This window comes from Aethalodelphis obliquidens, unplaced genomic scaffold (assembly GCF_003676395.1).
Source record: "Aethalodelphis obliquidens isolate GAN/ISIS:26980383/991018 unplaced genomic scaffold, ASM367639v1 scaffold9, whole genome shotgun sequence".
NCBI classification, from domain to species: Eukaryota; Metazoa; Chordata; class Mammalia; order Artiodactyla; family Delphinidae; genus Aethalodelphis; species Aethalodelphis obliquidens.
This window is the reverse complement of record NW_020837953.1, coordinates 10,013,991-10,038,552: the sequence shown is the minus strand read 5'-3', so window position 1 is coordinate 10,038,552 and position 24,562 is coordinate 10,013,991. Positions and strand designations below refer to the sequence as shown.

At 37.5% G+C, this 24,562-nt stretch overlaps 1 protein-coding gene across 7 annotated transcripts in view; it reads left to right on the top strand.

Moving 5' to 3' along the window:
• The window catches only part of OSBPL9 (oxysterol binding protein like 9), a 168,396-nt gene that overhangs the window by 89,448 nt on the left and 54,386 nt on the right, over positions 1 to 24,562 (top strand). For 4 of the 7 annotated variants that reach the window (XM_027108570.1, XM_027108572.1, XM_027108571.1 and 1 more), the window contains exon 4: positions 8,887 to 8,963. In XM_027108570.1, coding sequence (XP_026964371.1) covers positions 8,887 to 8,963 — 77 coding nt within the window. The other 3 variants (XM_027108573.1, XM_027108574.1, XM_027108575.1) reach the window with 3 other exon arrangements.

Here is a 24,562-nt window from a genome sequence, read left to right as displayed (position 1 = left end):
GCATGTTGTCAGTAGGGATGGAAAGAAAGGGTAGAGAGAGGGACTATGTCAAGGAAGGATCTGGTGCTTGTTTGTGAGGAGGTGGCAGATTTAAAGGTGATTGCTATTGGTGCCCTGATGGCTGTGAGAATGGTGCCTCATGTCACGTCCCAGACATTTCTCAGTTCAGGCCTCACTCTCACAACCACTTCCTAACTGGACTGCCACCTCTGTTTTTGCCACCTTCAGTTTTCATTGTCCACAGCGCTGCCAGATTGATAATTTTAATATGCAAATTAGACCATGTCACGCTCATGCTTGAAATTCTTCAGGGGCTCCCCATTGTCATAAAGTCCATTCACACTCCTTGGGATGGGATCCTAAACTCTTGCCATTTCCTCTTCCCCTGTCAGCTTACTGTTCCAGACACATTGAAACCAGTTTCCCAGTTTTCACCCTTTTCATGCTTAAGTGCTTTTGTTAGTGTCTTTCCACTTTCAGGATGTCCTTATCTTTCTCTATTTGACAAACTAATTACTATTCTTTAAGATCTAAACTCCTTAAGGAGTTCTTCCCTGATTTTTCATTCATACCCTTTGGTGGTGACATAAGCTATGTATTTATACAGCTAAATACAAATCTGTCTTTTTTACCAGATTTTTGAGCTCCATGGAGTCAGGGATAAGTTATAATAAATGCTCAACAGTGATGATAATAATAATTACTGCTTATTGAGCACTTACCTTATGCCATTTACCTGTCCAAGTGTTATATTTGGACTAACTCATTTAATCTCTGTAATAACCTTATGGGATAGATTCTATTACTGTCCTCATTTTACAGATGAGAACACTGAGACTTAAAAAGGTTAAGTAACTTGTTGAAAGTCGTATGGTTAATAGACAGCAAAGTTCAGAGTTGAACCTGGACGTTCTGGCTCTGGAGTCCATGTTCTTTAATTTCATATGTCACAGTTGTTTACCATGATATTCTCTAAATGGTGTCTTTTGATGAACCCAAATTGTTAAGTTTGATGTAGTTAAATTTATGTCATTGTCTTTATATCTTGTTTAAGTTTTGTACCCTGTTTAAGAAGCTTTCTTCTATCCCAAAGTTATGACGATATTCTCCTGTTTTACCTTCTGGAAAATGTATTGTTTTTCTTTCATATTTAAGAATTAGGGAATCACCTGGAATTGATTTTTATGTATAGTACAAGGTAGGATCAAGTTTCATTCCCCCCCCCCCATTGTCCTAACACCATTTATTGAAAGATTGTTCCTTATTGTTCTTTGGAACCACGCTAACCACAAACCAAGTGTCCATATATATGAGTGGGTCTGTTTCTGGGCTCTGTTCTGTTTCATTGGTTTGCTGTTTATCCTAGCTCCAGTACCACTTTTTCTTAATTGTTGTAGCTTTGTAGTAAGACTTTATATGTGATAGAGTAAATCCTCTAAGAATGCTTCTCTCTTTTCAAGAAAGCCTTTGCTATTCTTTATCTTTTGTACCATTTTGTCTTTGTATTGTTTTTTGTTTTTTGGGTTTTTTTGTTTTTTGCGGGGGTCGCACTGCATGGCCTGCAAGATCTTTAGTTCCCCAACCCGGGATTGAACGTATGGCCCCGGCAGTGGAAGTGTGGAGTCCTAACCACTGAACCACCAGGGAATTCCCTGTATTTGTATTTTAGAATCAGCTTGTCAGATTCCCCAAAATGTGTTTTGGACTTTTGATTTGCATTGCATTTAATCTATAGATCAATTCAAATATTGTTATAGTATTGAATCTTCCAACCCGTGAAACAGTATTTCTGTTTATTTATGTCTTCTTTGATTTATTATAATAATGCCTTTAAAATACAGTTTTTAAAAATTTGAATAATCTCACACAAAAAAGTTGCAAATACAGTACAAAGAACTTTGACCCCCGCCCCAGAACTATTTGAAAGTAAGTTGTTAAATGGATGTCCCATCACCCCTGAATGTTTTATTATTATATATTTCCTGCAAACAAGGAAGTTTTCCTGTATACACACTATGCAACCATTAAAATCAGGAAATTAACATTGATGCATTAATACCATCTAATCCTTAGACTCTATTCAGGTTTTGCCAGTTGTCCCAATAATGTCCTTTATAGAAAGAGAATCTGGTTCAGAATCACATTTTGCATTTAGCTGTCATGTCTCTGTAGTCTCCTTCAGTCTGGAACAGTTCCTCAGTCTTTCCTTGACTTTTATGTCCTTGACACTTTTAAAGATTATAGGCTAATTATTTTGTAGAATGTCGCTCACTTTGTTTTTTCCTGATGTTTCTTCATGATTCAGATTATATATCTGGCCCGAATATCACAGAAGTGATTCTGTGTTTTTATCACAGAATTTTAATTTGTCCCATAACTGATGACATTTACTGTGATAACCTGATTGAGATGGTATCTGCCAGGCTTTTGTTGCTAAATTTTGTCTTTTTCCCTTCTTAATATTTTGTGGGGAGGTATTTTGAAGCTCTGCTGAATCCCATTCCTCAACAAACTTTCAATTTATGTGTATCAGTAGTAACTCATGGTTTCCTGTTTTACTTAATGGATTATAATTCTTTACTATCATTATTTATTTTAATGCTCAAATTGTCCTTGATTTGGCCCATAGGATTTTCTTTAAGCTGACTTCTGTGTTCTCTTGACATGTTCCTATCATTCTCTGAGTATTTTCTTCCTTACTTTCTGGCACAAAAAAGATGTTCCAGACTAATTTTCTATCTTCCCTGTCCTAGTCCCGGAATCAACCATTTTTCCAAGGAGCCTTAGTTCCTCTTAATGGAGAATAGTATTTAGAATCAATACCTGCTGCTAGGTGTACTTATTGCTCTTGGCTGTCATGGTGCCCAGGCCCTCTCAGAGCTAGGAAACGTATGAATGTAATATACATGTGTACATAAATGTGTATTCATGTCCATATTTCCATATGTATTTATTTACATAAATATTGAAAACCATGAGTTCATACTGATACCTCTATTTCCAATCTAACATCACAAAAATCATTCTGGTTTTCTCCCTTATCACTTTTCTAACTATTAATATTTTCCAACAGTGAGAAATCCTTTATATATATTTACTCATTTGATCAATCCTTCTGTATGTAATTAAGTTTCCCATCATCACCCACTTCCTTGTGTGCATGTCACCCTCATTACACTCAGCCTGGTAAACCTTGTGCCAGGCTGACCCCGCCCCCAACAATGTGGACTCCTTCCTCACCTTTCTTGGGCTCTGACTCTACATGCTGCACTTTTCCACTGTATAGTTTCCCTCTTCATCCTGCTGGCTTTGATACCCCATGCCAGGTTGTCCCTTGGCTTGATGTATGCCCTCCATGTGTTGCTCAGGCTCTGATGTCCTGAGTTGACCCATTTGGTACAATACTTTTAACTAAAACACAGAGCTCATTTGATTTTTCCCTTCTAATGCCCCCTTTCTGTTCCAGAGTTCAATCTAAGATCCCATATTGCATTTAGTTACGAGAGTTCCTTGTTCTTTTCTTGTCTTTCGTGACTTTGACATTTTTGATGAGTATTAGTTATTTTGTAGATTGTCTCTCAGTTTAGGTTTATCTGATGTTTTCTCATGATTAGATTGAGATTATGTGTTTTTTGGCAAGAATACTACAGAAGTGATGCCGTTTCCTTCTCAGTGGGTCATATTGTGGGGGGGATGGTATGCATCAAGACATTTGTTACTGGTGATGTTAACCTTGATCACTGGATTAAGGTGGTGTCTGCCAGACATCTCCATCATGAAAGTACTGTTCTTCCCTTCATAGTTGATAAATATATTGGGGGAGATAACTTTGAGACTCTGCTAATATCCTGTTTCTCCTCAAACTTTTGCCCACTGTTTTTAGCTATCAGTATGCCATTGGTGGATCTTGCCTTCAGTAATTATTGCTGTCGCGTTTGTCTAAAGGTGATTTAAAAATTTCTTTCATCCCTATAATACTTATGAATTGTAACTCTTCTGAAGAAAGAGCTGTGCCTTCTTCCCTATTTATTTACTTATTCAAGTAATTTATTTATATCAATATTGCACTCTTAGATATTTATTTTATTCTATGAATTATAATTCAGTACTATCAGTTATTCTGTTGCTCACATTCTTTAGGCTTTGGTTATTGGAACTCCTTCAGGTTGGCTCCTGTTTCCTTTTGACGTGCCCCCATTCTTTTTCAGTCACTTCCTATGTATGTATGTATCTGTCTAACTATCTAAAACCCTGAGTCCATATTGATACCTCCAATTCTAGTCCAACACCACATGGCTCATTCTAGCCTTCTCCCTTTCCTTATTTGTAATTTTTTTCCCTCGGACGTTGAGAAACCTGGTTCTCATAATCTACAATATATTCACTTGTTTGTAGTTACAGAATTGCTAAACTATACTCCTATGAAAACCAGATTTACAGTATTTGTGCAGTTTTTGTACAGTGTTTGTGTATGGTTATGTTTTGGTTTAGCCTTGCATTATCTAGTTAGAATACTGTTTTCAAAGTTAGTTGGGTTTAATTTTTTCTTCCTCATACCCTTCTTTGTGATTGTCTTATTCATTTGTAATACAGTTAGATTAATTTGTTACTATTTATATTCTGTTCTGGGTTCCCCCTCTCCATCCTGGTTTGATTTAAAATTATTTATTTAGGGGGAGAATGTATGAAATGTTACTATGGTTCTAAAGAGTCTGAGTATATACAAAACAATAAATTCAGAGCAGTGTTGCTACCTCTGTATCCCTACTAACTCATTCCTGTTTTCCCTGATTTCCATCCTTTCCCACTGTGCTTTGTAGGTAACCAGTCTCTTTAGTTTATAGTTCATCCTTCTTCTATTTATTTTGCACAAACAAGCAGATGCATGTATATTTTCTTATATCCTCCTCTTTCTTCTTTTTTTCATTTAATAGTGTATCTGAAAAATCACTCAAAAGTGATCTTCCTTGTTCTCTTTTTTACACCTGCATTGTACTCCAGGGTTTATTCAACCACCTTCCTCTGTCTGAGTATTGAGGCTCTTTCCAATATTTTGTAATTATAAGCAATGCTACAGTGAATAACCTTGTTCATGTGTATTTTTATATTGTTGGATGTTGCTTGATTTTTTGCATACTCAACCAACCTTGTATTTCTGGAATACACTGAACTTCGACTTGACGTATTACAGTTTTATAAAGGACTTTTGCATGTATTTTATTGCATTAGAATTGCCTTAAATTCTTTTCTCTCATAATAGTCTTGTCAGGTTAATATCCAAGTTATGTTGACCTTACAAGAGCTGGGGAGTATTCTTCTTTTTCGATTCTCTGGAATATTTTGTGTTAGATTGGCATTATTTCTTCCTTAAATGTTTGACAGAGTGCTCTGGTGAAACTTTCTGGGCCTGGAGTTTTCTTAGTGGGATGATTTTTCAATTATTTTTATATAGAGTATTTTTGTTCTACCAAGGGCACTTTCCTGTGGTCTTATCTAATAGTTACAGAACTATCCAAATTTTAAAATTTCTTCTTGTGGAAGTTTTGGTAGGCTGTAAAGAAAATTTTCCATTTAATTAAATTTTTCATTTCTATCATCATGGAGTTATTCATAACATTCTCTTATAAACTTCTGAAAGTGTGCATCTATTGTGGTGTCCTCTTTCTCATTCATGATGTTAATGACCTGAGTCACCTCCTCCTATCAGTCTTGCTAGAAGTTCATCAATTTCATTAGTTATTTCAGGTAACCAACTTTAGGCTTTATTGATCTATCTTATTGTTTGCTCTCTACTTGATTGATTTATGTTCCTTATCATTTCCTTTCTACTTATTTCGAATTTAATTTCCTGTTATTTCAACCTTTTTGCTTTTCTAAATGTATGCATTTAAGGCTATAAATTTCGCTTTATGCACTGCTTTAAACTGCATCCAACAGTTTTCAATATGTCATGTTTTCATTTATGCAGTTTCAAATATTTTCTGATTTCTAGTGAGATATTTTTCTTTGACCAATAGATTATTTAGTGGTTTTTAAAAACTTTTTTCCAAATACCTGAGTATTTTCTAATTTATATTCTTATAGCTGATTTCTAGCTTACATTTTCACTGTTAATATACTGTGTGTGATTTAACTCCTTTGAAATTTGTTAAGACTTCTTTAGGGTCCATTATGTGGTCAATTTTTTGAAATAGTCTGTGTGTGCTAGAAAAGAACGTCTCTTTTACAGTTTGTGTGCACAGAGTTCTATATATGCCCATTGGATCAAGTTTATTCATCAGGAATTGTTCAGATCTTCTAGGTTCTTACTTATTTTTCTGTCTGCTTGATCTATTGGTTAATAAGAGAGATGTGTTAAAAACATGTATGTATATATTTCATGTTATTTTAGTTACATATAAATTTATATCTTCCTGATTAATTGAACACTTGTATTTACAAAGTGAGCCTCTTGAAGACTTTTTGTGATAATGTCTATTTTATGTGATTTAAATAACATCACCTTTTGGGAGTTAGTGTTTCTATGGTATATCTTTTTCTATACTCTTATTTTCAATACTTCTGTACCCTTATATTTAATAAGTATCTCTTGTAAGCATCATATAAAATCTTGTTTAAAAACCTTTCTTTTTTAGTTGGAGCATTTAGTTCATTTACATTTAATTTAATTATTGATGTTTTTAGGCTTAAAAATTTACCATTTTACCATCTTTCCTTTTTGTCTTACATATTTTGTTTCTTTTTTCTCCTTTTTGTCAATTATTGGATTATTTTTTATTATTGGATTGTAAAATTTTATTATTTTGGAAGTTAAACACTTAAAAAAAAAACCCTTTCAGTGATTACTCTAAAAATTATGACAAAATCCTTCAATTGTCAAAATCAAATGTTAGTTGGTAATTTTCTTTCCAAACAATGTAAGAACCTTAGAATTCTTTAACTCCATTTCCCCTTTCCCAGTCTATTTGCAGTTGTTTTGCATTTAATTTTGTATGCATTTATTTAAAACCTCACAAGATATTATCATTTTATGTAGTCAATATTCACTTAGTTTTACTCATGTACTTATCATTTTTGTTACTCTACATTTTTCCTGCTTCTACCACTTTCCATTAGACATTATTCTCTATGCATGGAGAATACCTTTACAAATTTTCTTTAATAAATATATGCTGATGACAAATTCTCTGATTTTTGTTTGTCTGAAAATGACTTTATTTCATCTTAATTCCTGAAAGGTATTTTTCATTAAATTCTAGATTGGAAGTTATTTTCTTTTAGCCATTAAGTATAGTACTGTCTTGTCTTCCGGTCCCCACTGTTTCTTTTGTGACCTAGGACAATTTAATTGTTGCTTTTTTGAAAGTAATCTGTCCTCGTTTCTCTCTCTGTTCCCCACCCCCCACCTCCACTATTTTTAAGATATTTTTAAGATATTTCCTCTATCTTTGGTTTGCAGTAAGTTTTGCTGGGATGTGCCTATCTGTGGGGTTTTGTTTGTTTGTTTTTGATTTATTCTGCTTAGAATTCTTAGGACTTCTGAAATCTGTGGCTTAATGTCTTTCATCTGTTTTGAAAAATTCTTAGCCAGATAGTGTTTCTATTCCATTCTCTCTTTTGTCTCTTTTTGGTATTCCAATCACATGCACATTACACCCTCTTACTCTCTATGTTGCTCTCCCTTTCTTCTATATTTTCTATCTCTTTGACTCATTGTCTTTTGTTCTGAAGAGTTTCTTCTGATCTCTCTTCCAGTTCTCTCACGGTTTCTTAGTTGATTTAATCTGCTGTAAGACTCATCCATTGAGTTCTTAATTTTGCTTATTATGTTTTTCAATTTTACAATTTATACTCAATTATTTAAAAAATGTATATCATTTATAAAATGGTTTCTAAGTCTCTGTCAAAGTTTCCAGTCTTTTGTTGAATGTATTAAGCATAGTTACTTTTAAAGTGCCGGATTGTTTGTTCAGCTATCTGGAGCTCTTGTTCTTCTGTTTCTATTGTCATGTGATTCTCATTTATGTGTGCTTGTCTCCTTGTATATCTTTGGTTATCTTTGCTTATGTGCTAGACATTGTATTTAAAATTGTTTTTAGAAATAATTTGGCAGCTGAGATTATGTTATCTTTCTACAGAAAAGACGTTCATTTGCTTTTGCTAGCTAGGTGCTTAGAGTCACTAAAAACCTGGGGGAGTTTTAACCCATTTCAGGCATCAAGATTTTTCTGGCCACCCACATGACTGAGCAATTATTTTAATTGTTTTATTCTTAATTCCAAGGTGCAGCCCTTTGAGGTCCCAATCAAAACTTGAGCTATTTGCCAGAGCCACCACTCTTGGTGGGCCCTGGTCTCCAATTTTTGGCCTGATAAGACTTTTTTTTCTTTTAATAGAGTTTATTTTTTAGAGTAGTTTTAAGTTCACAGAAGAATTGAGAGTTCCCATATGCCCCCTGCCCACACATACTGACAAGGCTTTTAAGAAATTGCTCAATCTACAACTTCTCTCCTGGAATGTACAATGCCTCCAGGAGGAAAGTGGCCCTATATACCATCTTCTAGATGTTTGTCTTTTCCTAGATTTTGGCCTGTTAATTCTTTACTACCTTGTTGTTTTCTGATGCCTTCAAAACAGTTATTTTTAATAATTATTTTAGCTTTTCTGATTATTCTCAGTGGGAAGGTAGCCTGCTATTATTGAACACATTTATTCCCTTTGATATAAATGGCTGTATTTTTGGAAAGGATAGAAAGATAAATCTATTGAGGAAATGGCACAACCAGAAACCTTTTCTATTAGCATCATGGTTTAAAATTTTTGCTTCCAAATATGGAGATATATTGTAGAAATTAAGGTTTTAATTTTTATAAACTTTTATTCCAGCTCGTGATGCTGATGAGCGAGAGAAGTGGATCCATGCCTTAGAAGAAACTATTCTTCGACATACTCTTCAGCTTCAAGTAAGAGTCTTTACATGGCTTCTGGATAGTTCATTAGGGTCTTTTTTTGTTGTTGTTTTCTTTTTTTTTTTTTTAAATAACTGATAGGATGTAAGGAAAACTTTTAATTTCTGAGTTGTTTATTTTTGCCTTTACAGTGTTATAATATATAGTAAAGTTATAGTCATTTTCTTCTGCTTAAAATACTGATTTTTGTCTAGAAACAAGACAGTGCAAGGCAATGTTGAAAGTGAAATGCTATGTTAAAATTAAAATGTGCCAAGTTCATTTTTAAAATTTAGTATCTATAGTTGGTTATTGGTATAGCCAAATTATATAATAATGCACAATAATAGATAAGTGCTGAGAAGTTAACCTACTTTTCTTGTTACAGGATTTGGCAGTTACCATGTGTGTTGGGTAGTACTCTTAGGGATGAAAGTGAAAGAAAAAACCCAAACTGGTTTAAAAGAAAAAAGCACATCTAGCTTGGGTGTGGTTTGAAGTAGGCATTTAAACAATGTCATGAGGACCAAGATCCCTCATCTCTATTTCTAGGTCTTAGTTCTTCAGGGTTGGCTTCATTTTTAGATAAGTTCTCCCTTTGTGGTAGTAAGATGGTTGCAGCAATTTCAGCCTTCCATTGGTGGAACTCCAAATCTATAGGAGGCTATTGCTCTTTCTGGATTAAGAGGATTAGTGCTGATACCTCAGCTTCAATCACTTTCCTGGTCCTGACCAATCACAATGTCATAGCTGTATGTTCTTCCTCTGGAAATGGGATGTTATCTGCTTCATCAGAAATACGTAGCTTATAGAGTAGAAGGTGGTTCCCCCAACCCCCTTGCCCCCAAGCAAAGTCGGACTAGGGAAAAAAAGATCCTAGATAACAAAAACAACAAATGTCTACTCTACCATACTAAAGATAGTTTTCTATGTTTATTCTCCACTGAAAGAGCTTGTATTGTGGCATATAGAGAGGATTTTATTTTATTTTGATTTACAGGATTGAATCCTAGAAAGCTGATGTTTTATAGTCCTTTATCTCTACTTAACTTGCCCAGGAATTGTCTTGATTAGACAAGTTAGTATAGGACATCCCAGATCCTATAGCGAACTCCCCATCACTTTGAAAGTTATTCAAACAGAGGCTTAAAAAACATTACATGAGGAAGTTGTTATGAAGAGACTGTAAGAAATGAATATGGAGTTGAACTAGGAGATCTGTAAGTTACTCTGTGAGCTATGCTTTTTTTTTTTTGTGAGCTATGCTTTTTAAAAGCAACTTCATAATTTCTATGAAGAATCTCTATGAATTCTTTTTAATGAATTTCTTCATAAGTTTCCTTTTTTTTTTTTTTTTTTGCGGTACGTGGGCCTCTCACTGTTGTGGCCTCTCCTGTTGTGGAGCACAGGCTCTGGACGCGCAGGCTCAGCAGCCATGGCTCACGGGCCCAGCTGCTCCGCGGCATGTGGGATCTTCCCCGACTGGGGCACAAACCCGCGTCCCCTTCATCGGCAGGCGGACTCTCAACCACTGTGCCAGCAGGGAAGCCCCATAAGTTTCTTTTTAATTTAGGCAGTTTTATAAATGACTAGCATCATTTTAGCAAATTTGTGATCCAGTAAGAAGATAAGTATATTAAGATTCAGATTAGACTGAATGTGGCAGATGAGATTCCCTCCACAGTTGGTTAGACTGATATTCAAGTCTCTATGTGATCTATTCTCAGACTGCCTTTCTAGACATTTCCACCACTGTACCCCTACCTAAACCTACTAGAGTGCTGCCCTTTACTTGCTTTCCTCTGAACACATCTTTTCATTTCTGGTCTCTACATTCTTGTACATGATGCTCTGTCTCTCTGTAATGCCATCTGCCTCCACTCTGCCTTTGCATTCTGCCTCTTTTCTTCAAAGCCCAGTTCAGAACTGACCTCTTCCCCTGACCTACCCCTCCTCCCCCACCCCCCAAACTCAGTGATCTCTTTCCTTTGAATGTTACTCATTGCACAGTTCACTGAATCCTTACCATATTCTTTTTGTTATCCTTTAGAGTATATATAATTCCCACCTCGTCGGTTAGGATGCAGACTCCTTAAGGTCAGGTACTTAATTTGATCCAGTTTTGGAATATATGAGCTTTTGCTTTGAAGAGAATTTACATATCTTTGGGAATAACAAGAAGAAAAAGATAATTTTGGGAAGTCTTAGACTCTGATAGCTTTGATATTTTAAAATACATGTAGTAAAATGGGAAGTCAGACTCTGATAGCTTTGATATTTTAAAATACATGTAATAAAAAGAGTTATTTATATATATATATATTTTAAAGTTAATACATGCAGAAGATGGGACATTTAGAAGTATGTAATTAAATGTTGATTTGATTGGCAAAAAAAGGTAAAGATTTTCTTCCCAGAGATGGTGAAGTATGGTGAAGGACTTGACTCTGGAACCAGAATGTCTTGGTTTGTATCCCAGTGCCACCACTTATTCTTGACATTACTCTGAGTTCCAATGTCCTCATCTATAAAATGAAGATAATAAAAGTACCTAATTTACAGGGTTGTTTTGATGATTAAATGAGTTAAATGTAAATTTGCTGAAATAATGCCTAGCTATAGTAATAACTTGGCAAATTTTAAGCCATTACTAATGCAACTACTACTCTTACCATTCCCACCCCCTGTACATTCTCAATGGTGCTCTCAATGGCATTCTAAATGGTGCTCGATAAATGATAGTTAAATAAAGAAATAATTGAAGGAATTAATGAACAAACACATGATGTATAGATTGCTTTTATATTGCTCTTTATTGAGAACTTTGAGATGTATTGTTTTTCCTGGCCTCATTAGATTTTATTTTTGTATCATGTAGGAAAATAGATGTGTTTTGTTTTTCTCCCTTGAAGCCCTTTGTTTCCCAAAGGAAGTGATTGAAATGTAGATGTGTCACTTCTTCCACAGGTAAAATGGTATGAAGTAGCCAGTTACTTGGGGTTCCTACAACAAAGGAAAATTCCGCTAAGGAATGTTGCCAATGTTGTTGCTGTTACTGAGGGCAGACAAATTTCTGGCTCCTAAATTGGAATTTAGGATTCAAGGATTCCTTTTTTTAAATAAATTTTGTTGTAATAGTGGTGGCCTGTCTATCTTGAACTCTTGGGAAACAACTAAAAACAAATGATCCAATTTTATAGATGCTAAAGATTATTCCTTTAACTGCCAAAAATTTATTTTAACTGTGTTTTTATGGAAAACTTTTAGAACTTATATTTTCCTGCCTTCTCTTTATAAAAATAAAGTTTAAAACTTAAAAAAAATAGTTCATGCTCAATTCAGAACATATAGAGAATACAGAAAAGTTATTTATTTGGTAAATATTTATCAGACACTTATGTGTTCCATGCACTATACTAGTTGTAGAGGATATAATTGTGAATAAATGACATATTGTCCTTGTCTTTATGGAGCTCAGCCTAGTATAAAGAAGAAAATAAAAATCATGGGAATTGAATTTTTAAAAAACTACAGTAATGTCATAAGTAAGTCATGTTCCAAAAAAAATTTAGTTATGTAGGAGTATATAAAATAAAAGCAATAGTTTTTCCTACACCCCTTCTTTAGAGAAAAACATAGAGTTCCAGTTTGTTAACATCCTAATCCTAATGTAAAGTTAGTGTGCCTAAAAGCTAGAGCATTTAAAATGAAGAGTAATCACACAATACAAAGCCGTTTTATCCATCTTGTGGCAATGAGCTCTGTACTTCTAACCAGTTTTGGCAACTCACGTGGTTTTAATGAAACCTGTAAATTGTTTCAGAAGAAAGTTAAGTGACCAATGCAGAATTTAACTGTAAAAATTAGGGCAATAGCACCTTTCTCATATAATTTAAAAATTGAATGGTACTAAAAGGCTTATAATAGAAAAACATTAGCCTTCTGCCCCTCTGCTTTCTCTGTTTTCCTTGTTAGACTACCCATTTTCAACCTTTTTAGCTGTGTATACTGCTATATTTGTAGTGTAGTACCTGGCATTTCAGTCATTCATTAGACATTTATTAAGCAGTTAATACATGCCAGTCTCTGTGTGAGGAGATGCTAAAGATACAGTGATGACTAAGCAGTACACTATCATAATCATTGTGGGGTTGTGTAGAGGGTATTCATTCCTAACCTTGAACCAAATATTTTTTTGTTTGTTTGTTTCATAATGCATTATGAATTGCAAATAATTTATATAGAAACTTCTGGAACATGGTGGTCCTGATCACAAGTTAGGGACTGCTTCTGCTGTATGCCAAATGGTATATTTATTCCATCTGGCTAAATTTTCTATGTGAAAATTTATTGGCTGACTTTAATTTTGAGACTTCTGGGTACTGGTCAGACAAAATAGTGGAGCTACATATCCTGCTTCCAAGAGCTGTCCTTTAATGTTGTCTGCTCTAATCATTGGGCCTAAGTTGCTAGGCAAATTCCTAGGGACACTATGCGTTTTTTTCCCCTATTTTTGCTGCTTCTTTTCGTCTACTGTAATCAAAAGTATTTGTCATCTATCTCTAAAATGACATAAGAGTAGAATGTGATTTATAGGTAAACATTACTGGACTCTCTAGCAGAAATAATATTTTTGAAAGTAGTACATAAATTCTGTATAGTTAAAATGCTCTTTTCATCTTAATAGCTATAGGTAAAGTTGGCCTATTTTTTAGTCAATAGACTTCCTGTCATTTTTAAAGATCCCCCCTCACCCTGAACCTTAATGTTTTGATTTTTCTCAGATTGTGTTTTATACATTTTTTTGTGAGATGCAGCAAGAGGGAAATTTGGAGGTGTGCGGTGTTTTTTTTTAAGTTTTTCTTGTTTTGTATTTGTTTTTCAATCTTTTCCTCCAGGTTTATTGAGGATAATTTGACATAGATCACTGTATAAGTTTAAAGTATACAACATGATGATTTTTTTAAAATAAATTTATTTATATTTTATTTTATTTTTGGCTGTGTTGTGTCTTCGTTGCTGCACACGGTGAGTGGAGACTACTCTTCATGGCGGTGCGCGGGCTTCTCATTGAGGTGGCTTCTCTCATTGCAGAGCACGGGCTCTAGGTGTGCGGGCTTCAGTAGTTGTGGCATGTGGGCTCCGTATTTATGGCTTGCGGGCTTTAGAGCACAGGCTCAGTAGTTGTAGAGCACGGGTTTAGTTGCTCCACATATGTGGGATCTTCCCAGACCAGGGCTCGAACCCACATCCCCTGCATTGGCAGGTGGATTCCTAACCACTGCGCCACCAGGGAAGTCCCCAATGATGTTTTTTATGCTTCTTAATCACTATATTCCATTATTTTCTTGAACAACAAAAGAAATTAAGTAATTTAATTTAATCGCTTAGTAGCTTTAGTTATGTAGTTTGAAAAGTATTGAAGACCCCTTTGATACATGGGTTGGAAATCAGTTGTCATATATGACTTTAAGGCATTGGTCACTTAATTTTCTTCTAAACAACTTGTAGATTTCTTTAAAAACACTTGAGTGTTTTTAAACATAAATTTGAGTTTTTTTCAACACAAATTTGGTTAGAAGTCCTATAGTTTTTTGGGATAAAATGGGTATGTTGCCTTGTATTGTTTAATTACTTTTCATTTTAAATGCTACATCTTTTGTGCACACTCACTTTACACTAGGACTAGGAAAATGAGAATTATATGTCTATAACACAGTTATCTCTAATATGAAACTGTGAAAAGGTAGACTCTGGACTGTAGCTATATTATTAAGAGACTGTCATAAGTCATATTCTCTATTGCCATTACACCAGTTTTAACACTTAGATCTATCAAAAGAAACCCTAATTATAATTGGTTCCACTAAATTTTTACTAGGACTTAACTATTTACACTACACTGTCAAAAATGATAGTGCCTTAGATTTTGAAGCTACTGACCCGTGATGATGATGATGATGATGATGATGATGATGATGATGATGATGATGGAAGATTTGGAGGACACTTAAAAAAAATCTGATATTTTGGTATGTACTGTGTCTTTTTTTAAATAAATTTATTTATTTTTTGGCTGCATTGGGTCTTCGTTGCTGTGTGTGGGCTTTCTCTAGCTGCGGTGAGCGGGGGCTACTCTTTGTTGCGGTGTGTGGGCTTCTCATTGTGGTGGCTTTACTTTGCTGCGGAGCACAGGCTCTAGGCATGCGGGCTGCAGTAGTTGTGGCACATGGGCTCAGTAATTGTGGCTCGTGGGCTCTACAGCTCAGGTTCAGTAGTTGTGGCGCATGGGGCTCAGTTGCTCCACAGCATATGGGATCTTCCCGGACCAGGGATCGAAACTGTGTTCGAACCATGTTGCCTGCATTGGCAGGCGGATTCTTAACCACTGTGCCACCAGGGAAGTCCTGGTATGTACTGTTAAGTACAAAGTCCTTGATGACCCTATGGGTCTTTCTGTCTTGTTATGGAGTGAGAAAGAACACATGAAAATCACATGAAAGAACTGGTAATCAGGAATTACATAAATTAGTATTATGTCTCTTACAGGGTCAATTAGTACAATATATAGACAGAATTAGAGGTGTAGGCTTTTTTGCCCCTTGGCCTGGAGAACTGTTTGATCAGCCAATATTGAATTAAGCCCTCTGAGCTGCTCTGGCACAAAATTAACTGCTAGAAAAGCAGATATTACAGGAAAACTGTAAAGGGTATTAGTGGAGGTTCTTAGACATTGACCTTGTCCATCTGGCAAAATTAATGTATTTTTCTCCATCACTGCTTATAGTTTAATTGATGCTTATCATAGAATTGATGTTTATTTTCAGACTCTGTTACCGTAGGAAATCCATTATTGAGCACCTAATATGTGCCAGGCATTTGGCTAAATTGAGGCTTTGATGAACAAAATCAGATAGATCCTTGTCTCTTTACCTCTTACAGTCTAGTGGTGAACATAAAACATTAAAGAAGTATGCAGACAGATAGAAAACCTTCAAGTTGCAGACTTTCAAAGATGCAAACGTGCATTCCATCAACATCAGTCATGAGTGAAATCGCAGTTTACCCTCTGTCTCCTATTGCTGATGATCCTTCAGCTCTACCATCTCCCAGCTCCTCTCCCTCCTCCAGTCAGTAACTCTTCTTGCCTGTTCACTCGATGCCAGCCCCTGTATGCCAGCTGTTGTACTGTACTACTGTACTTTTCAAGTTACTGTACTGTAAGATTAAAAATGTTTTCTTTATTTTTTGTGTTTGTTTTTTATGTATTATTTGTGTGAAAAATATTATAAACCTATTACAGTACAGTGCTATATAGCAGATTGTGTTATTTGGGTACCTAGGCCAACTTTGTTGGACTTACGAACAAATTGGACTTGCAAACACGTTCTCGGAACGGAACTCGTTCGTATGTAGGGGACTTACTGGAGCTGTAATAAGTTTTATAAAGGAGCGTTGCATGGGCTATGAGAGCATAAAATAGGAAGAATTCACATAGGCAGCGAGGAAATGATGATGAGTAGAAGTAAATTAAGTGAAGGGTGGGGATTAGGATTTCCCTGGTGGTGAAGTGGTTAAGACTCCGAGCTCCCAATGCCTAGGCCCCGGGTTCGATCCCTGTTCAGGGAACTAGATCCCACATGCCGCAACGAAGAGCTCGCATGCCGCAACTAAGGAACCCGCCTGCCGCAACTAAGACCCGGCACAACCAAATAAATAAATATTTAAAAAAAAAAGTGAAGGGTGGGGATTAGTTTCAAGGGGACAGTGTAAAAGACAAAGTAACCACAGGGGCCATGTGCCAAGGCCCTGAGGTTGGAAGGTCCAAGGCAAATTGAAGAAACATGAAAAAGGCCATTGTGTGGAGTGCAGAAAATGAGGGAGTGGAAGGTGTTAAGATGGAGCGAGGGGCAGGTAGGGCTAAACCTTGCACACCATTGCTGAATGCTGAGTTGTATCCTAAACACAATGGAAGGCAGTTGAAGTTCTTTAATGGGGCGGGGTGGGGTGAGATGGGAGTCATGACTTTGGTTTTGGAAACCAACTACTGTGGCCATAGTGTTGAGGATGAATTGGAGAAGCTTTAAGAAGCAGGAATACTTTACTAAGGAGATTGTTTCAAGAGGCTGGGACCTGTGATTGAGTGGTGGTGATGGAGAGAGGTAGAACTGAGATTGTATTCAGGAGGTAAAAATGGCAGAACGTGGTGATGGATTCAATGTGGAATGAGGAAAGTGTCAAGGACTGCCAGGTTTATGGTTCGCATATCGAGTGGATGGTAGTGGTTTTCATTTACTGATACAGGGAGGACTGGAAGAGGACCTGGCTTTTGAGGAAGGGGGTGCGGGAAGAAGAGAGTGCATTTGGTATTGGACGTTTTGAAAAAATTTGCATAAAACAAAACTTAAGGGCTCTTTAACACAGTGCAGCAAGCATCTATTGAGCCTTTTGTGCAGTGTACAATGTGCTAGTTGTAGGGGCTACCAGTAGAGCTACAAAAATTAATTAGATGCTTAGTTTAGTAGAATTACAGGTATATAAATAACCATAAGGAAAAAATAGTAAAAGCAGAAGGTAATTGTTCTCCAGGTCAGTAAGTCAGTCATTTATTTACGTCTGGGATTTCCTGCATTTTGGATGGTTCTCTGCTGAGGTCCTCGAAGTCCGAACTTTCCATCTAATTTGAAGTTATGCCATTTGGATTCCTGAAGCATCTTCACAAGCCACCTACATTCCTTATGGAGCTGTGTCACAACAGCAAGCCTAGTGTTTCCCTGGATTAATAAAATAAAACAGGCACCCCTGCTTTTGTTTATTGATATAGTATCTCCTCCTCCCCCGCCTCGTGACACAAACAACTTTTCGGAAGTAAGCAAAAGCAGTTATCCAGATGAAACTTGGCTGCACAGCTGCCAAAATATTGGATGTCGAGCTAGCAGCGGGTGGGTGTAGGTGTAGCACGTTTACCTCTGCGACCGGGTCCTTCCCCAGTCGCCACCCTATGGGAATCTCCGGGGCCGAAGCCTCGAAGCCTAGCTGAGCTCCCTCGAGCCACGAGCTTCCTTTCCTGCGGGCTGCACTGGCGTGCCGGGGCGGCCGCGTGTCCCGAGGCACAGCTCCGGGCGTGGGAGCAGGTTCGGGCCCCGGGATGAGCCCTGGGCTCAGCGAGGAGGCGGCAGGGGAGCCGGGCTCTCCGGATGCTCGCCCGCCGCGTCAGGCCCCTCCCGCCTCTCCACCCCAAAATTGGCCTAACCGCCAATCGTCGGCCACTCACCTCCTTTTCAGCAGGTGGCCCATGGCCAATCGCCAGGGGTCTCTTTGCCAAGAGGCTACAGGGCCAGCCAATCGGGGCGGCCCCTAGGCCTGGGGCAGGAGTAGGGGAAGAGGGGCTGTCCCGGGGGACCGGCTGAAGCTGACCGGACCGACTGCGCGTCAGCCCTGTGATCCGGCGGAGGGAGGAGAAGAGGGGGTGCCCGGAAGCAGCCCTCGGCTCCCTCCCCTGGAGGCACACAGGGCGGGGGCCTTGGCGAATGGCTTTCTTGACGGCTGCTTGCGGAGTGAGTAGACCCGGAGGGTCTGGGAGAGGGGCCGGCTCCCCCCCCTGAGTCCCCAGGGACCCTGCTGCCTGCCCGGGCCGTGGGCGCGAATGTCGTTCTCTCCCTGCCTCCTTGCCGCCGCGCCCTGGGGTGAGTAGGACGACGTGGCCGCCCGAGCCCTCTCTTCTCTGGGACTCTCCTCACTTCCTCCGCCGGGATGGTTGGAGGCAGAGGCTAGGGGCCTAATTCTGTACCCCTGAGAGGTCATTCGCCACCAAACCAGCCTGGAGAGAATCGCTTCCCCTTTTTCGATTCATTTTCGTGGAACTCTGTTTTCCTTTCGAAAGCTGTCTCAAGATACTAAACGTAAGAGTTAAACTTTCTCTTAATGTGAAAGCCTAATTTTGACCAGTTGCCCATTAATAGAATTTCTAGTTGCGAGCCAAACATTTTCTGTTGTTTCAGTTTTGGCTCTGTGTTCTTGTCTGGCCCAGTATTTTTGTGTGTAATAATTATGGGTGCTATTATTTGTGAGTGTGAGTATGGAGAGGGGGGAGGCAGGTGGTTTTATGCTTTTTGGGTAGCTTGTGCAAAAATCGTGAAAACTTTGGAATAGTTGTAGGGGGGGTTCTCGTAAAAACTGCAGGGAAGGGTTTAAGTTCTCAGTAAGCTTGGTTATGGAAGGTTGAATATAAGCAATAGACCAGGAAGTATGTTTGAATCATGCATTTTTCGCTGCATTCCTACTACACTTCACAAGTATTTTTGTTATGAAAGAGCGAGAGATGTATTGATCAAGAAAACTAATTTTTGCTAATTTGAAGTTAACATTTGGCTTTGCTTGTTGATTAAACCGTTTACTTTTATCTGTGTTCAGGAAATCAAAAAGAAATCAAGTAATTATTTCTCCTAGTTTTGAGTGGAGAAGGTGGGAGAGATCTTAAAATAGTAGTTGCAGTTTTGATAGTTTTTGTAGAGAACTTTAAGTTGGAAATTCTCATCCACTGTGAGTCATCTCTCAGAACATTGCCTTTATTGAACTGAGTTTGTGATAAAGCTCTTTAATGAATAGTGTTAACATCTCTCATTTACTTAAAATTTAAAAAGTTTTTTTTCACTTTTTGTGTACACCAGCAACTTAAATTAAATACCTATTACCTTTCCTAGCCCAGGGAAGATAAAAACCACTAAAAATCAGACTTTTAGTCTGGAGAACTTAAATGGGAAATTAGAAAGATAGCAGAGAAGCTGGATCTGTTTTCAAAGTGTCCTGAGTTTGGTTTTGACAGAGATGACATTTTACTTGAAGTGCCCGTCAGCAAATATTAGACTGCAGTGACTGTTGGTCACATCCATTTTGATGTTTCCAAAGTCCTAGCTGGTTTTGGGTGTTTTTTCCCTTTAGTGTGGAAAGATTGGATTCAGTAATAATCTAACCACTGAACCATCCCCAGTTGATAAGTTTGGTTCAGCCAGTAAAGAGCATTGTGATACAACCATATTCTGCTGATTGGAGAATCAGGCATTTGCATAGTTTGCAGTCTATTGCTTGAGACAAAGGATATCAGGCTTTTATTCTAAAAAGGAAATTCTAAGATGTCCCTTAGGATATGTTGAGTTCTATCAGTATCTAAACTTTATAGTGTTGAGTAAGAACTGATGTTTATGGGGATTCTATAGAAAAAGACAGTTTTTATGTGTACTATAATGTACTTGGCCTAAAATTATATTTAGGAAGATTTTCCAGTAAAGGTTTAAACAAATATTATGTTTGAAAGAATAGTAGAATAGCTGAAAATGCGTTTAAGCCAAGTACCTCTCCCGAAGTATTTTAATTAATTGTAGTTCCACCACACACAGGCAATTAGTCATTTAAAGCCATTTTCCATCTCCCTTATTTTCCATGTCCGGTCACCAGGTCCTGTTAAATTTGCCTTAGTAATGTCTCTTGGATTTGGCCTCTTTTTTCCACCTGATAATGCTTTAATTCAGGCCGTCATCATCTCACCTAGACTTTTGCAAAACCTAACTAGTCTCCTTGTCTCTAGACTCCCTCTACCCATACTCTTTATCCACAGTCAGATCCCACTGAGTTACTGCTGTGCTTAAAATCTGTTTTGGCTCCCCCTTGCCAAAGCACAGATGCTGGGAATGTTCTTTAAGGCCCTTCACAATCTGGTCCTAATTTATTGCTCTTGAGTGTGGACTCAGCTGCGGGCAGCCTACCCGAGGCATCTACTCTAGCACTGTGAGCTGTTAACCATTTGGAACATGGCATAGCCTCTCATAGCTCTTGGTCCAGTCACAGCCTTTCCCTCTTGATTAGAATTATAATTGCTTAGCATTCAATCAAGTGATAAATCTCCACTTCTTCCTTTGACATACAGTTTGCATGTTACTTTTTCTTTGATGTCTTCCTTCCTTCAGGCAGAGAAAGTTAGAATTACTATTGTCCTTCATGTGCTACTACAGCACTTTGTTCATACTTCTGTACTATACATTTTTGTGCACATATCTGATTCTTGGATTAGACTCTAACCTCCTTTATTCCTAGGGCCTTTGCCCCTAGTCCAGTGCTTGGTACATTGTGGGTGCTTAGGGGCTCCTCATTAAATGATCAGAATATGTGGCTTAATCGTGTCCTAAGTGTGCAACCTTTGGCTCAGTGTACTGGAGCTGGGTTTATCCCTGTGAGTTAGAAATGTTTGCTAAGTCACCAAGCTCCCTGGTTGCTGTCACACCTGAGAGACAGGACTGGAGAAAATGTTTAGAAATAATGTTACAAATGGTGAGCAGATTTCCAGGCAAACTCCTCCTCCCCCAACCTACATGACTTCTGATATAGTTGAAAGAATACTAGCAGCAGTACCAGCACAAATTGGTTCTGTAGTAGTTAGTTTCATAGGAAAAAGCATGTTGCTGGCTAGAGAAGTCAGGGAGACTGCTTAGAAGGGGTGAAATCTGATCTCATTCCAGAAGATTAGGTAATGATTAATTATAATTGCTATTATCTGTATTGTCCTTAAAGATGTCCTTTGAAGGCATTGATAGTCCCTGGCACATAACAGATGTTCAGTGAATATTTGTGTTATGAAGGAAAGGTAATGGTTGCTCTGTGTGTGTTGTGGGACAGGGGAGATACTTGTAGCCCTTTCCACACTGGAGTTCATTTATTTCTGGAAACACCTTTAAGAACTTTGCTTCTTTGCTGTATTGACTTGAGCAGCTAATTTTGTTTTTTCTGAACTGTGCCACTTCAACCAAGTTATTCTGCTTACTTGGTTGTTTCTTTGCATTCTCTGCATTCCAGAGCATGTTTTTAAATCTGGTTGCATTAGTCTTCCTCATTCAGTTTCAAGGTTACACTAAATTTTTGCTTGTGTTTTAACATTTATTGTCCTATGGTGGAGGACCTGGCTGCAGTTACAACCTGTAAGTTCTTATTGTCTTTATTTAAATGAAATTAATTTTTTTAGAAAGTAAGTGGACCCCAGGTTTTTCCAGTATGATGAGGTATTTACTCACCTGGTGAATATGGTCATTTACCTGGATATACTGGCTTCACAGAATCTGAGAACTAGAAGGGATCTTAAAGTTTTAATTCGGCTTCTACCTATTTTTATAATGGAGAAAACAGTTTCAGAGAAGACATATGACTTGGCCAAGGTCACACAGTTAGAGATTAGAATAACTAGGACTACAGCCTATGATTCTTGCTCTTTTATTAGCTCTAGAGAGAACTGGAGTGCTACTCTGATGCTGCTATTCATTCACTGCTCACCTCACTCTCCAAGTCCCAGTAATTTTTCCAGTTCAGGCACTAATTTTGGTTTCCTTTCAGATTCAGTACCCAGATCTGAAAAATAGCATCTTACATACTTCTCCAAGAGAATATCATTCCTTATTTGGATTCCTTGTGCTTTCCAGTCTCTCTTTGTGCTTATATACTGGTTCCTGAGTCTGGGAAGATAGCTTTTCTGGTTATTCTCCATTTTCCTGCAGATTCATTCTATGCCCCTCTCTACTCCCTGCTTCAGGAGGCTGACCTTTACAGCCTGTGTCATCTGGAGTTCTTTATCCTCTGGCTTCTCGTAGGGTTTAGCCAATGGGAGGATGGAAGATAGAAGGAAGAAAAGAGAGAAGCTTTGGGGTATTTAGTCCTCTTTCTCTGCTTCCATGCATTTGTAGCAGTGGTTACAACTAGAGTGTCCTTTGAGCCTACTTCGATTTACATTGTTTCGCTCCTTGTTCCTTCAGGCTTGGGAGTGGTGAAGGCTTCTTGCTGTTCCTAATTCTTGGGTACCTCAGCATCCCTTGTTAGTTTCCTTAACCCTGCCCTCATTTCTCTAGTCACTTGGTTAAAGAGTTCAAAAATCCCATCTGATTATGATGTTTCCCTCCCTTGCCCACTACTGTTAATAATTTCCCCCTCCCCATTACTGTCAGAATCCTGCACTCTAAAATGCTACCTCTGTGAAGCTTTTTTCATCCCCTTAACTTTCTCCTTTGAATCTCTTAGTATCTTTCTCATAACACTTAATCTACCATGCTTGAATCAGTTATTTGTAGACAGATTTTATCTCCTGCTACACGTTTGAAACGCTTAGGGTGTGATCTGTATCTGCTTCATCTTGGCATGTCCAAAGCATCCAGCACAATGTTGTCATAGTCGTAAAAAACACCCAGTGAATAAACCATTACTGTAACACTGAATTCTAAGCCCAGAGTAGTATGTATAAAACTGTGCTCATGAGACTTGGCGGGAGAGAATGAGTTTCTAGAAGTTTGTTTCAGTTGTTCAGCTGGTCTTGCTTCTTGTACTGCCTGGGTGGTACAATGTCTTTCCTCCTGTTCAATTTCTCTTTTCTTAAAAACTTTCAATTAGCCTTAAAAATTTTCAGCATCCATACTTGTAATATAATAAATCATTAAGAATAATTAAATGTTATTTGTGATTTTTTTTCCTGAGCACTCTGGTTTATAATCTGTAAGAACTTATTTGATTGTTTTTTTTTATGTTTAAATCCTAACAGGTAGGTACATTTCAGAATTTCTTCATTCATTTACAAAAATTTTATCGAGCATTTGCTAGAAACCAAACACTAGCCTGGAGGATACAGTAGAGAACAAAAAGAGTCCTGTCCTGTCGGGCATATATTCTAATCATATTTTAGACCATTTTGATAGATTTCTGACAACAATTAGGGTAATCAGGGTAAATCAGAGTAATTTTGTACTGCACTTTTAACAGCCTTAGCAAAAACAACCTGTTTCCTTCTGTTTGATGTTCACTGGCAGCTAAAATTAGATATACAAAAACTGCTTCAGCATATATGATTTTTAAGGGATAAATGCCAAACCAGTTACAGAATCTGTTCTTTCCAATTCAGGGTTGTTGTTTTTGTTCTATTTTGTTTGGTTGTTTTGTGTGAGAAATAAGCCATTTAGTACTGATTGTCTGTTGGCCTGACTAGCTTATCATTTAACTTCCCTTGGGTGTTTCATTTTCAGTTTGTTATATTTTCCTACGTAGAGAGATCCAGTTTTGTTAGAGGAATATATTAGGTTTTCTTTGTGAAAACATTTCGTAATCAAATTTTCAGGTATTATGAATGAGTATGAGAATTCTGCAGTTATTTCAAAATTTGAACTATTAAAACATTAAGCTTAAGAATTCATGTGTTTAATGTGATTTTTTCCCTCATTATATGTAGAGCAGATTTGCATAAAACTTTCTAAAACTTCCGTTTTTGGTGGACTCTTGAAAACAGTGAGAGTTTTTGCTTTTCAAAATGCTGTGAAGCTTTGACCCACCTCCTAGAGAAATGGAAATAAGGACAAAAATTAACAAATGGGACCTAATGAAACTTAAAAGCTTTTGCACAGCAAAGGAAACCATAAACAAGACGAGAAGACAACCCTCAGAATGGGAGAAAATATTTGCAAATGAAGCAACTAACAGAGGATTAATCTCCAAAATATACAGGCAGCTCATGCAGCTCAATATCAAAAAAACAAACAACCCAATCCAAAAATGGGCTGAAGACCTAAATAGACATTTCTCCAAAGAAGATATAC